The sequence below is a fragment of the Eptatretus burgeri genome, chromosome 8, assembly GCF_056783735.1.
Source record: "Eptatretus burgeri isolate ZD-2024b chromosome 8, Ebu_testis_v1, whole genome shotgun sequence".
Classification (NCBI taxonomy): domain Eukaryota; kingdom Metazoa; phylum Chordata; class Myxini; order Myxiniformes; family Myxinidae; genus Eptatretus; species Eptatretus burgeri.
The window spans coordinates 19691384-19705148 of NC_140968.1; the positions used below are offsets into that span (position 1 = coordinate 19691384).

The 13765-nt window shown below is 41.9% G+C and overlaps 1 protein-coding gene across 4 annotated transcripts in view; it reads right to left on the reverse strand.

Annotated features, from left to right (window-relative positions):
* SMG1 (SMG1 nonsense mediated mRNA decay associated PI3K related kinase) overlaps nucleotides 1-13765 on the reverse strand; it is a 213797-nt gene that overhangs the window by 86376 nt on the left and 113656 nt on the right. For all 4 annotated transcript variants that reach the window (XM_085891046.1, XM_085891045.1, XM_085891047.1 and 1 more), the window contains exons 30-35: nucleotides 12892-13149; nucleotides 12312-12611; nucleotides 11353-11497; nucleotides 10823-10961; nucleotides 5288-5548; nucleotides 4842-5025 (exon numbers count right to left, since the gene is read on the reverse strand). In XM_085891046.1, coding sequence (XP_085747172.1) covers nucleotides 4842-5025; nucleotides 5288-5548; nucleotides 10823-10961; nucleotides 11353-11497; nucleotides 12312-12611; nucleotides 12892-13149 — 1287 coding nt within the window. The remainder of the gene's footprint in view (nucleotides 1-4841; nucleotides 5026-5287; nucleotides 5549-10822; nucleotides 10962-11352; nucleotides 11498-12311; nucleotides 12612-12891; nucleotides 13150-13765) is intronic.

Here is a 13765-nt window from a genome sequence, read left to right on the forward strand (position 1 = left end):
GACTCAGCTTCATCACGACAGATTACAATGATCTTGAAAGCCTTGGTTTCCACATCAAGCTCAGACGGATGTGAGGCAGGGGAGCTAGCCCAGAGCTGACAGAAGTACTCCATCAAGCTGCGAATGAAAGCCTAGTGGATGGATAAGAGCTGCTCAGGTGTGCCAAGAAATGACTTTACATGAAGAAGGATGCCCAGTCAGCATTTGGCTTTGGAGCCCAACTTTGAAATGTAGCTTGCCCAAGAGAGAGACCCAAGAGTTTGAGTGACTGAACCTCGTCGAGAGGATTGTTGAGAAAGTAGATCGGAGGGATTGCGGTATGGTCCTTTCGGAGAGACAGAGAGACTTCTCAGGGTTAAAAGAGATATTCCAAGTGTTTGACCAGTTTGTTATTTTTCTCAAGGTCAGAGGAGAGGGAAGAGGCTGCTGCCCATCTGTCAAAAGGATGAGAAGTGTGGAATCATCAGCAAAGAGATAAAGAGGATTTTGCAGAGAGTCAGTGAGATCATTGATGAAGATTAGGAATAAGATGGGGCCAAGAACACTGCCTTGGGGTGCTCCAGCCTTGACAGTGAAAGGAGAAGAAAGGGTTCCGTTGGTTATGAGAGTGGAGGAAGTCAGTAATCCAAGAGTGGAGTTGGCCTTGGATTCCATAGGCAGACAATTTGGAGAGCAAGGCGGGATGCCAGACTATATTGAAAGCTCGAGATATGTGCAGAGAGATGGCACTGATCTCATCTCATGTCTGATACTGAGGGTCTCCATCTATTGGTGGGAGAGTAAAAGCAGCATGTTCAAGGTGGATTGACCTGGTATGAATCTGAATTGGTGATCTGAGATGAGGCTGTTGGAGAAAAGGAATTATTATACATCAACTGTGATGACGAATTCCATGACCTTGCTGATTATTGGAAATAAGCCAATTGGTCTGTTATTAAGGGGATCTTTTTTGCACCATTTTGTTTTTTAGTTAATGCTGTGATGTTGGCTGATTTCCAATCAGATGGAAGATGATCTATGGTAAAGAAAAGGGTGAAAATGACAGACAGAGGAAGTGCAAGAGCAGCAGAGCATGTTTTTAGGACACGTGAGCTGATGCTGGCCGGTCCAGTTGCAGAGTCAGAGTCAAGGGTTGCCAGAAACTTTTGCACCTTCTTAGGCACAAAAGACTGACTGCAGGAACAGTTGGGTATGACTCAAAAGGGTGGGCACAGAGAGAGGGGTTAGGGACACATGATTTTGAAGCAAACAGAGTTGAAGCATTCGGCATTCTCAACATTCTCAACAAGTTTAAAAGCTCATTCTTGAGATTGGACAGATGTTTTTTTCTGACTCTCCCGAGAGTACACACACACTTGTTGCAGGCTTTGTGGAATGAGCTGAGGTTGCATTCGGTTGGATTTGCCTTCCAGGCGGAGAATGCTGCAAGCTGTTTTAAAAGAAATTGCCTCACCACAAGATTCATGGTATCAAGAGCGTGAGGATGGGTAAGATAACTGAAGACGAGATGGTATAAATTTGTGCATAAGAGAGAGCAGCATGGCAACATTAGCATGGTAACAGAATTTTTACAGAAAGGGACCTTTGACCTCTTGACCCCATAATCAAATCAGTTTATCTTTACATCATTATAATACTTGTACCAAGTTTGACTTGGATCCCTTCGGCCGTTCTTAAGTTATCGCTGCAATGAAAAACCGATCACGGACGCACAAACCCGAAAAAAATGCCTCCGGCGACTTCGTCAGCGGAGGCATAAAAAACAAAAACATTCAATGATACAACGATAATAAAAACAAAACAAAATAGAGAGTTCATAGAACACGATACCCCGTGCAGTGTTGAAGTATATACTTTGGGTATATATATATATATATATATATATATATATATATATATATATATATATATATATATATATATATATATATATATATATATATATTTTTTTTCAAACGATCTTCAAAATCATTGTTGTATGAAAATTGGACGTTTTGCACTGTTGAAGTTAATACATCACACCTATACACCACCCTATTTAACATGTCCAAGTACAGATATCCCCCACTTAAAGAAGGGGTTAAGTGCCTTTATAACCCCTCGTTATGTGAACCTTCGTGATGCGGGAGCTCATTTTCCATTATTTCCTTTGGGAAGATTACACTTAGTTTCCTAACCATAATGTTCCAGTCTTAAAGCAAAGCCATATGCTGGTATAATGATTTTAGTTGCAAGTGACATTATAATATTATTGCTGACCTAATAATAGAGATAGTAACACAATAATAAAGTTAATTTAGTTTCAACACAAACCAAAAGAATATTGGGGTGTCCATGTTTCCGTACAGAAGGTGGTGGTGCAAGGTGGTGGAGGAGATGGTTATTTTTACCCGTTTCATTCTGAAAAAGTTAATTATTCACAAGCCTTCTAAAAAGTTAATCCCCCCCAATTGAAAAGTTAATCGGTGGAAAAACATATCGTACTTATCATCTCCACAGAAGTGACGTTGCACACTCACCATGACACTGTGATGGCTCCTTCGTTGTAGCGAATGAAGACCTTCATTAAGCGATGAATAGCCCTCAATGAAACCATTCGTTGCAATGAACATTCGCCCTGCGAACCTTCGCTAAAGGCCCTGTCACACCTTGACGTTTTAGCCAGAGTATGCCGACGTATGAAAAATTTGGCGAATACGCTGGCACAGGTTGAATACATTTTGTATAAGTGAAGAGCACGTTGAAGCACGCTGGCATACGTCGTAGTACGCCGAGCTCGACAAATTTCGAGCATGCTCAAAATTTTGACGTATGCCAGCGTATGACTCACACGTTCCGCATACGCTGGGCATAAGTTGTAGGCACGTTATGCGATCGTTGACACACGTTACTTGTAAGTTACTCATAAGTCGAAACACGTCGAGGTAATGTTTAGCGTACCCAAAACTTATTTCTAACCTATGAGTAGCGTGCTTTGAACCTATGTGTAACGTATCTCCAACGCATATTGACGTATTTGACATCTTCCGGACGACCACAGAACTTACTGAACGCGTTTCTAACTTACAGCTACCATATAGTGGCATATTGGCATCGTTTAGGGGAATTGGTATATAAAAATACCCCCGAGCAGGAGTGCCGGTCATCTCTGCCAGAGGTTAACAGAAGCAAAATCAAATTAGGGGCATCTACAATAATCAATTCCATGGCTCCCCCTCGCGATGACGCCAGGCTCACCTTCATCTTCTGAAACGCTTTCATATAGTCAGACACCACTTTCATAAAGTATGTGTGCAACCGTCATACCACCCACCCACCCACCCCTGTACGCAGCCCGTACGCGGGCTTTAAACCACCTACCCACCTCATTTTTGTATGTACTTTATGAACGGCCCATGCGGGGCAAAAATATGCAAAAATTTGTGCAGGACCCAGAGCATCTTCAGAGATTGGCGCCGGCCTCCGGATGACCACTTCAAATTAGCACCGGACATGTAAGAATCAGAGCGAAGTTTGAAGGGCTATAAAATCGGAACGAGAACAAATTTTTAAAAAATGGCTCGTGTTCTTGATAATAGTCCATAGTATCTGAATCACAAATAACATTTGATCTCTTGATAAATGAGGGAAATACGATTTGAAATAGACGATTTTCGCAACTTTGACAGCCTCGTGACCTTGACAGTTATCTCGTTGTGCATGTCTCATCGACCTCTATCCATTCCACTATTAGTTATTTGTCTCCACTCGGTTTGATTGTGGATGGACGGACGTACCGACTTCGAGACTGGCTTTATTAGGTCATCTCTACTGAGATGATAGAGATGACCTAAAAATGGGCTTCACAGGAGGAACCGTTCGTGTTCTTGACTCCATGGTTTTTATTTTTTCTTTTTTCTTCGGCATGACTGTGATGTTGACACTTCGATTTCTAGTGCAGTTATGATTTAAATCGTTGAGCGGCAGCCTATTAATAGGCTACGCCACATGATCGCCAGCAATACGCTGCCGCACGCTATGCATAAGTTCGACTATCATTGCGCATAGGTTGTGAACGCAGACAACGCGCTAAGCATTCATTGGTATAAGTTATCTATAAGTTATCGAAACGTTCTGTGTATATTACTAATACGTTATGCATACGTCCAACTCGTTATTAATACGCCCAAAACTGAAAAAAAAACATCAATAGTTCAGCGTATGCCAGCGGTTTACATACATTTTGATACGTTGCCATACGCTGGCTAAAACGTCAAGGTGTGACAACGTCATATTAAAACGTCAAGCGGGGATACCTGTACTGCTAAACTGGAGGTTATTCGAAGTAATACGAAGGTGATTTGTGCTCCACAGTATTCAAGTATATAATTCAAATAATATAAAGATTGTAAAAGTCAGATTAATAAATTCTGGGTTTTCCAGCCATTTTACCCAGTGTCTATTACACCAGCCTATCGAACAAGTTACATTCATTATTCGTGCCTGTTGTTTGTCCTGTACAACATCCTTAAAAACAATGTTTCCTGCTTGGAATGATTTTCAATTTTGCTTGACTGGCAGGCAGACAGTAAAAATATCTCACTCCTCTCTGTGCAAGTGCAATCAGGCCAACTTCAGAGACAACATATGGTAAAACGGTAGATTTGTCTTCAAATTCATTTTCCGATTAGTGTTCAAAATATAACATTAAATATAAATAAGTTGTTCCTCAATCATAAACTGATAAGATGGACGGACGGGACAGACAGACAGACACAAACCCATTGCTGAGCCCCACTTTTCTTTGCGGGCGTGTGGTTTAAAAAAAAAAATAATAATAAAAATAAAAATAAAAAACGTACCTTGCCAAACTCCGGTAGGTGTTGAAGCCAGGCCATGCTCCAGCTCCCACTGAAGCTCAGTGCCATGTTTCACGAGTAACCTGAGAAGTCGCAAAGTCGCCATGACAGTATCTTCTCTGTTTTGTTTTGCAGCAGGACAAGATGTGTTCGATTTTTCTGTGTCTGAATTTGTATTTCCTTTGCTCTGAGCACACGAGAGGGGAAATCAGCTTATTTTCCTTCTTCTTTTCAGCATGTAAATCTTTAACTCATGTACTCTCAGCTCGATTAAACAACACACCATTTGTGATGAGATCGAGAGAAAAAAAAAGTTGATTTTGACTTTTTTTATAAACCTATAAATGAAAAATGTAATAAATATGTAAAGAACAAGCAGAAATGAATAAATAAAATGAAAAAAGACAAGACATAAAAACAACTTGCTTCAGTTTGATGAAACACCTTACCTTCAAGCCGCCAAGCCTGAGGAAGGAAAAATACGCATTGCAGGAAATTCTGTAGAGGCCAAATATTCTGCGGCCCACACTTTGCCATATGGACACAAGGCCATCGAGCCAGTGATCACCTTCCTCAGCTAATGCAGGGCAAGCCGCCAGCAAACGACACTTCACTGCTACTATACCATCATCTTCCGCTGCTCCATCACCATCACCCTCATAAAAATTGCCCCCTGGGCAGTCTGGAGACTGCAGCAGGGACTCCTCATCCTGGCAAAGAGGTGCAAGGCCAAACCACAGACTTATTGTACCTGGTATTCCTTATTCTAACCAAATCATCAAATGGAATATATTTTATGCAAAACTTCTGACACTAGTGTTTGTTTTTCATTTTCCTCAGCAGACATCATCTCTGTTTGTGTGTTCATGTGAGTGATTGTTGTTGTTGTTCATATAGTGATTGTATGTGTGCATGTATAGATGCGAGAAAGAGAAAGAGAGCCAGAGAGCCAGAGAGCCAGAGAGCCAGAGAGCCAGAGAGCCAGAGAGAGATAGCATGACATTTGATTTGTGATGCTTTATTGATGGGTTGATTTGGATGTAGCAAAAACTTGGAAAAGCCACACAAATTCCAAACAAAGTACACAAAAATGGACAGGACACTTGAGCACAGTAATCGACCAACAACTTAAACAAGGTAACAATGACCAGTCACAAAAGGGGAGCTCAAAGTTGATTCAGTCATCCCAGTGGAGGCTGCAGTTCCCCAAGCCAATGTTGTGGGGCCTGGTATTGTTCCTCATCTATATAAATGACGTCTCCGATGGTCCAGAAAACCCTCAATGTTGGTTCACAAAAAAATATTTTCACGAAAAAAAGCGACCACTATATTCGTTATTGTTGTCTGTCTGTCTGTCTGTCTGTCTGTCTGTCTCTGTCTGTCTCGCCCGAGCATAGCTCCGTGGGTTTTGATGCGATCCTAATAAAATTTTGGTGGGAGGTTTATATCATGATCTAGTTGTGTTTTCCGGAAAATGGGCGTGGTACGCCCATTATGCGTGGAGCCACGCCCAAAAAACGTGTTTTTCGGGGGTGGCCGATTTCAATTTGCATCTTCTCCTCGGGGGTTTGTCGAATCTGGCAGGGGGTTCGGTATTTGATTAGCCCAATGGCACCTGCATAGCCCCACAGAGCTCGATTTTTCATTTTCGTCCCAAGGTCAAGGTCACATGGTCACGAACTTAGAAAATTGCGATTTTGACATAAAAATCCATCTTCTCAGAGGGGTTTGTCGAATCTGGCAGTGATTTCGGTATTTGGTTAGCCCAATGGCACCTGCATAGCCCCACGGAGCTCGATTTTTCATTTTTGTCCGAAGGTCAAGGTCACATGGTCACGGACTTAGAAAATTGCGATTTTGACATAAAAATCCATCTTCTCCGAGGGGGTTGTCGAATCTGGCAGTGATTTCGGTATTTGGTTAGCCCAATGGCATCTGCATAGCCCCACAGAGCTCGATTTTTCATTTTAGTCCCAAGGTCAAGGTCACAAGGTCACGAACTTAGAAAATTTCGAATTTTGACATAAAAATCATACGACCGCCCAAACTTTGAGAGCTGGGATGACTATTTTTTATGCATAATCTTGAGGTCATTCCCCACCTAAAGTCTTGAAACCATTTTTCTCTTTCTCGAACACCTTGCCCGTGGCGCCCCCTTCAAGTTTGTTTTTACGCTGATTTCATCAAAATATGGATAATCGGATGAGTGTGAAATGCCATATAGCCTACATGACGTTATATTGTTCCTGGAATGTTCCAGAGGAAGTTTTGCACCAAAGGTCATAATCCTTGACCTTTAAAGGTCACAAAGGTCAAATTTTCTTAGTTGTGGGAATCGAACCGGGTTTTCGACCTTCTTCGACAAATTAACTCCAATAAGCTATAGCACGTATCCTGTTTCCTTATTTTAATGTCCACAATATTGTTTTGTTATGCAAAGTTATGCAAAGATCAAATTTTGAAAGTTGTTGAACGAAACAGGGTTTTCGACATTTTGCAGCTAATAACCTGTCAGTCACTCGTACCACATCATATTGATCATTTTTATAACTTGGTCAAACATTATCACATTGTCTCATCCTTGACTTCTGAAACAATGTACATCGTCAAATACCGCTCGTGAACCATCGTCGTCTTCAGACTTGTCATAGGTTATTATTATTTTTCCCCCCCCCCCCCATTGTTCATCCACTTTCAGGAAGAGATTTAGTCTCTTGACTGTCTCGGCCACACCATCAGCCATAAACTTTGGTGAGCCAACCACATAGCAAAGCTGGCCACCAGACACCTGCAGACTGAGGATCCTCTGTCGATTCAAATCTTTCCTTGGAAAATCTGAGCTATTCTCAGTCTATAAGGCCTTTCTTCATCCACAGTGCAATGGCATACTATGGGAGAACTATCACCCAAGCATCACATGTGTCTCCAGTGTGACCACTCCTCATTTTCATAAATGCCAAGGTGAGCCAATGAAAAAAGCCAAGAATTCACAAGGTTTCGGAAAAGCGATGATAATAGAAAACCTTTACGCCAAGAAAACTGTAAAAAACCAAGATGCCAAGGTGAACAACGAATATCCCTGATCTTGTGAAAAAAGCCAAGGGGTGGTCACACTGTGTCTCCTCTGGATTCTGCAGAATCTAAAGATCTAAATTATTGGAGGCTCCCATGACGAGGCCTCACAAACGCCGACGAGGCCTTTTTCTCTCACAATGCAGGCAGGACAGTGTTCTCTGTTTTCTGCCATCTATATCTATCTCTATCTCTATCTCCATCTCTCTCTCTCCTCTAGGATGCGAGTGTTCCCTCCAATAAACCCTCCCTGATGAAACTTCCAAAATCCAGGCTGACTGCACACATCAGCTCTTTTATCAGCTATATTCCACTTCTCCCATCAATGGACCCACATTCCAAAGGCTGTTCTGTCTCACTCTTCCCTCAAGGACCTCAATGTATGCCACATCTCTTATCATGCCAGAATTGAGAATGACCTTTATTAGCCCCATTAACCTGTACTAACTCAATCCTTTTTGATGGTTTCAGTATTTCCTCCCCTCCTCTCCCTCTCATATTTTCCTATTTGCGCATTATTCCTTTAATGGTTATCCGACTGTCAATTTTACCTTGCTCTTCCCCGAGCCTCGCTTCTGTAAAGTAAAACATAAATTTAAAATATGGACAGTTCAATGCATTTTGGAAAGGCCAGATGGGACTGCACAATGTGAAACCAGAAACACAAATTTTATCTGGCAGACTGGTTTTGCCTGCATTCTGGTCTCATCAATAGATTGGTCCACAACAAGTCTTTCAACACTGGAAAATCTCAGCCTCACCCTGTCACTCCAGAATGATCAAAATAATTCACCAATCTATAATTTCCATCGTTAATGATTATAATCTCCCTGATCGTATTTTCAGGGAACATGTTAAACGAATTTTCAACAGCGGAGCGACTTTCAAATCAAATTTCTCTTGAAGCGGGCTCTCTGGGGATTGTTAGATTGAATTGCATTTTCTATGAGTGCCAGCAAAGGAGATAGAGATTCACAGCGACGCTCATCCGAAGCAGCTGTCATTGACGAGAGCGGATCATTGCTTGTGCTCACGCTCTACGTATCGACGGTATACCTGGTGCATCGAATTGCGCTGCATTTTGTCTTTACTACTTTTCCAAATTAGGTAGTAGGAATTAAGTCTGTGGGGAACTGCACATAAAAAATTGCACATTTTTTTCCCCCAACTCGAGTGCACAAATAAATGCTTCTTTTTTCATGGATGCAACAAAACAGAATCTCAAATTTTTGTAAAGGGAGGAGAAGCACATTTTTGAAACGTAAAAAAACCATCACTACCTCTACACCATGTTCTTTCATTAGAGTAAGGTTGTTGTTGTTTTGTATGCAGCCTGTGGTTGCTGTTTGCATCATTGCTGAAAACACAGCTGTGCCGTTGATGCAGTGCCCACGTCACCAGTAAGCTGCTACACAATTTGCCAACCTCGGAAGGACGACAGCTTGAGTCAACATACCCGGTGTTATTTCAAAGGTATGACAGAGGGGCTCAAACTCAAGACCCTAAGATCTCAAGCCAGCCGCCTTACGGGTAAGCCAACACCAGGCTTGTTGGAGTAAGTTGACGGATAAAGAGGCCAAGAAGCTTGCCATTGACTCCTGGAAAGGCAACCTCACCGGTGGGAACCTGCAGTCTCTTGAAATCTCAAAACATTGCATCTGAGCTCAGACACAAGAATTCAGCATCACGCAGTTGCCTTAAAACAACTTGCATTCTCCTCCTGGAAGGTAAATCCAACTGATGGCAACCTCAGATCATTCCACAAAGCCTACAACAAGTGTGTCCCACTCTCAGGAGAGCGAGAAAACTATCTGCCCAGGTATCTACAGGACGTACGCGGTCCACCAGCAACTGCTTCCTTGTGAAACTGCCAAAATGCAGAACCACTGCTCACCTCCATTCATTTGTTGCTCTTCCTCCCCCCCTGCCTGTGGAACCAACTTCCACACTCTCTTCAATCTCATTCTTCCTTCCAGGTCTTCAAGGCAGCTGATCACCACCATCTCGGATCATCTCCCAACCAAAGCCATGACCTTGTCCACACCCATTAATCCATCCCCCACCACTCCAAAAATTTTGCTTCTGTATCCATCTTGTCTCGCCCCTTATATGCTCTCGTACCCCTCATCGTCAAGCCAACCTAAGGATATAACTCGCAAGTCTCTCACCATCCAGAAAAATTTGCTGGCAAGTGAGAGTAGGTCTGGAATATACTCATATGCTAGCAGTAAGTCTCTGGAATATGCTCCTCATCTCTTCCTTTGATGTTTAAGGATTGGTTCAGAATGGAACCTGCTCATGCTTGAGTTGACCATCTTAAATCTGTCTTGAAGAATGAAGTCTTTCAAGACAGAGGAGGAGGTCTAAGTGGCAAAGCACCCTCTTCCTAAACTTTTCTCCAGCTCTGTGCTGAAAACTTCTTAATGGCCTTTTCCTAATGCTTTGTTAACCACCACAAACACCCATTCACTCATTTGAAATAGCCCTCCTCAACCTGGAAGCACGGGCTACATATTATGTATAGTGAAAATTACAACAAAAGAGGAAAATAATCGATAGAAGCCTTTTTCAAGTAGTTAACATAAAATAATTACCAAATGGTATTTGGAAATTAACAAAGGCTTAAGAGATATGTGTACTTTATAAAATACAGGCAATGTCTTCTTTGGTTTTAATGAATCAAAAAAAATTCAGGAAAGAATACAAAATGGGGTTGACAAACATGATTATATCAAAACTCATGGCTATCTCTAATATTTGATTCCCACAAGAAACCATGTACTTCATTGTAATTGTCTCATGCTAATTTACAGCTTGTCAGGAAAAGTGGAAGCTATAAAAACAAAGCACCTCACAAAAAAAAAAATGAATCACCAACAGAACAAAAAAGGAAAATTTTACAGCCAACACACCTGAATTCCAGCAGGTCGGCAGACAACCTGGCCCAGAATTTTGCACACTGCATCCGACTCATCGACCAGCACACCCTTTGGAAGAAGAGTTTCCACCTGAGCCCTCTCACTGGCAAGGAGATCCACACCCTCACCTTGGCTAACACACACCCATCAACAGATAAGGCCTTAACCACTGACATGACATTCAGTAAAGTGTGTAAAATATATGTATGTCTGTCTGTATACGTATTATATAAATATATATATATATATATATATATATATATATATATATATATATATATATATATATATATATATATATATATATATATATATATATATATATACATATATAATTGTGGTGTTGGCGGTTCAGTTACCCCCCCCCCCAACCCAAATTGTGATAACGGGCGGTTTAGCACTACCGGCCCGGATATCTTCTTGTATACAAGTATTGTGGGTTTGAATAAAAGCTTTTCAACAAATTAAAGGACTGGTGAAGTAAAGAATAGTGATGATGCATCGAGGCCGAACTTGGGCCTAACCTAGCGTTATCAATGACTTTGCGGCCCCATCGGTAAGACCAGCTGGCGAGAGCAGCCCATGCCTTGGACAGACCAGGTGCACAGTGTGCAGCAAGGTAGTGCAGATGACCAAGCACCAGGTCTGCTTCACCAACGCCCACACACACTATTTTGGGATGGAGTTGGGGTGGATGAGAGGGAAGAAAAATTCAACACCAGATGACTTATGAAACAAATATTAATAAGTCAACATAAACCAGCACTTAAAGGGCCACAGAATCAGAAAATCATGTTTGGTGTAATGAATAGATATGACTTCACTTAACTGGTATTCTTTTCTTGAATAAATATCTTGATAGGAAGATTTTAATGTTATTTGGTGCTATTTTGCACTCGATTAGCCACCCCCCCCAAATACTCAATTTGCCCCGCCCCTCCCAATACGTAATCTCAACCTCGGGTTCATACTTGCACGGTCTGACAGCACCTTCTGCAGAACAATTTTGATTATCGTCATAATCTGGGGATTCTTTATCATAAAATTCATCATCAAATTCACTTTCCGATGAGTCTGAATCGAGTTGTGCGGCCATTATCCACTGCATGCTGACAATCTTTCCGCCGATTGCATCGTGGCAGTTTATCTGGAATTTCTGGAGGCAGTACCCGATGGGTTTGCTTTTTTAACTGCAACACCTCAAAAACAAAATGCTAAGAATTAAAAACCACGTTCAGTTCTTTATTTATGACTGAAAAAAAAAATCAATAGAATCACATCAAAGAAATAAATTATTAATTTTGTCCTGATTCTGTGGATCTTTAAGCTCCATGATGCATACCATTTGATGGCAACTCACTATTCTCATAGTATTTTGCAACACTGTAGCATATTTGTATGACTACAATAAGTAGCTTCATTGCATCCTGAGTGCAACTTCTAAATTAGCATCCAACAAATCACAATCACCAAAACTACTTGCCTGTGGATTCCACAGATATCGGAGGGAGAACACAACCCTCCGTGCAGGTGGGATGCAACGCCTGACCCAATTCTGTTAGCTCCAGCAGACTGCGACCGAGTGAAGTTAGGCTGGGCCCAGGTTTCTGCTCCATAGCTCTGTAAACTTGGCGTAGTGGGACTGCAGCTTCCTTCCATTCAGCGTGCAGCCATTTCGTGAGGGTGAGCAAAGAGAAGGCACCATCAGGAGCTTTGCCCGATGGGTCGCGACATGTGGACAATGCATGAGCACTGATCACCTCCATGGCAGGTCCAGTCTGGCCTATCGGTGACAACAAAGAAAACACCGAAAAGTCCAAAAATAATGCACCAAGTGGAGTGGTGGTGAAGGCTACTCTTAAGAGAACAGACATAAGTAGGTTTACAGATATATAACACATCTAATGACAATGGTGAAAACAGGAAAGCAAAACTATTGTTTGGCTACAGCTCCTAAAAAGTGTCCATCGCACAGTAATCTGCGCTGCATACAAGACAGACCTTTACCCAGCAAACACCTGAAAATTGTGTTTATTGCAAACAAGACAGACAAGAGCACCTACCAGTGATGTAAAGCAGCTTTGCTCGCTGTATCTCCATTTCTGTAACTGATGAGCTGTCAGACGAACCCAAGGAGCCACTTCCAGTAACAGACAGTTCAGCCATCATATCAGCAAGGCTTTTGCCAGAGTCAATGTCACCTCCATTGCGACAATAACTTAGGAGACGTGCTGCCAATGCGATGTTTCCACGCTTGCGTGCTAGTTTCGCTGCTGTCAGCTGCAGATGGGTCAGGAGCTGAGAGGCAGCATTGACACGATCTGGATGCAGGGAAATGGGAAATTAAACATTTTTACTTACTATTAAAAATATATAAAGTCTTGGCTCATGAAAACGTGAGGTGACAGAGGGAAGAAGGCAACGCACTAACAGTGGAGTGGTGGGAAAACATGTAGATACAAGGGGATTTTAGCAAAGGAGGAGGAAAAAAGGAAGTAGAGAGACAGCAACCTGCAAGTATAGATGACGAGATGTAGGAGTGGGTTAATGAGGATAGGAATAACATTGGTAGGATGGGGCAAAATCTAAAATGGAGGCGCACTGCCAACTTGAAGCCCAGGAGGGAGGTGTGGGAGTGAACAGACCGAGGAAGAACATTCCACAAGTGGAAGGAGAGAGAAACAAGGGAGTCGAGGTCAGGAGCGAAACTGGATGTTCAGACATTCACAGGGAAAAGGTTGCTAGAAGAATAAAAGTAGTGCTGCAGTTTAGGACTATATTTTCAGAAAATGGGGATATCCCAGACAAAAGCACCAATTTTTCTCATATTATGTCAAATACATTAATTTTTTTGACAGAGACCACTGATCCAGGTCAATCTGGGTGATTATAATGATCAATTGCTATATGTGCATACTTTTTGGAAAAATAAATAAA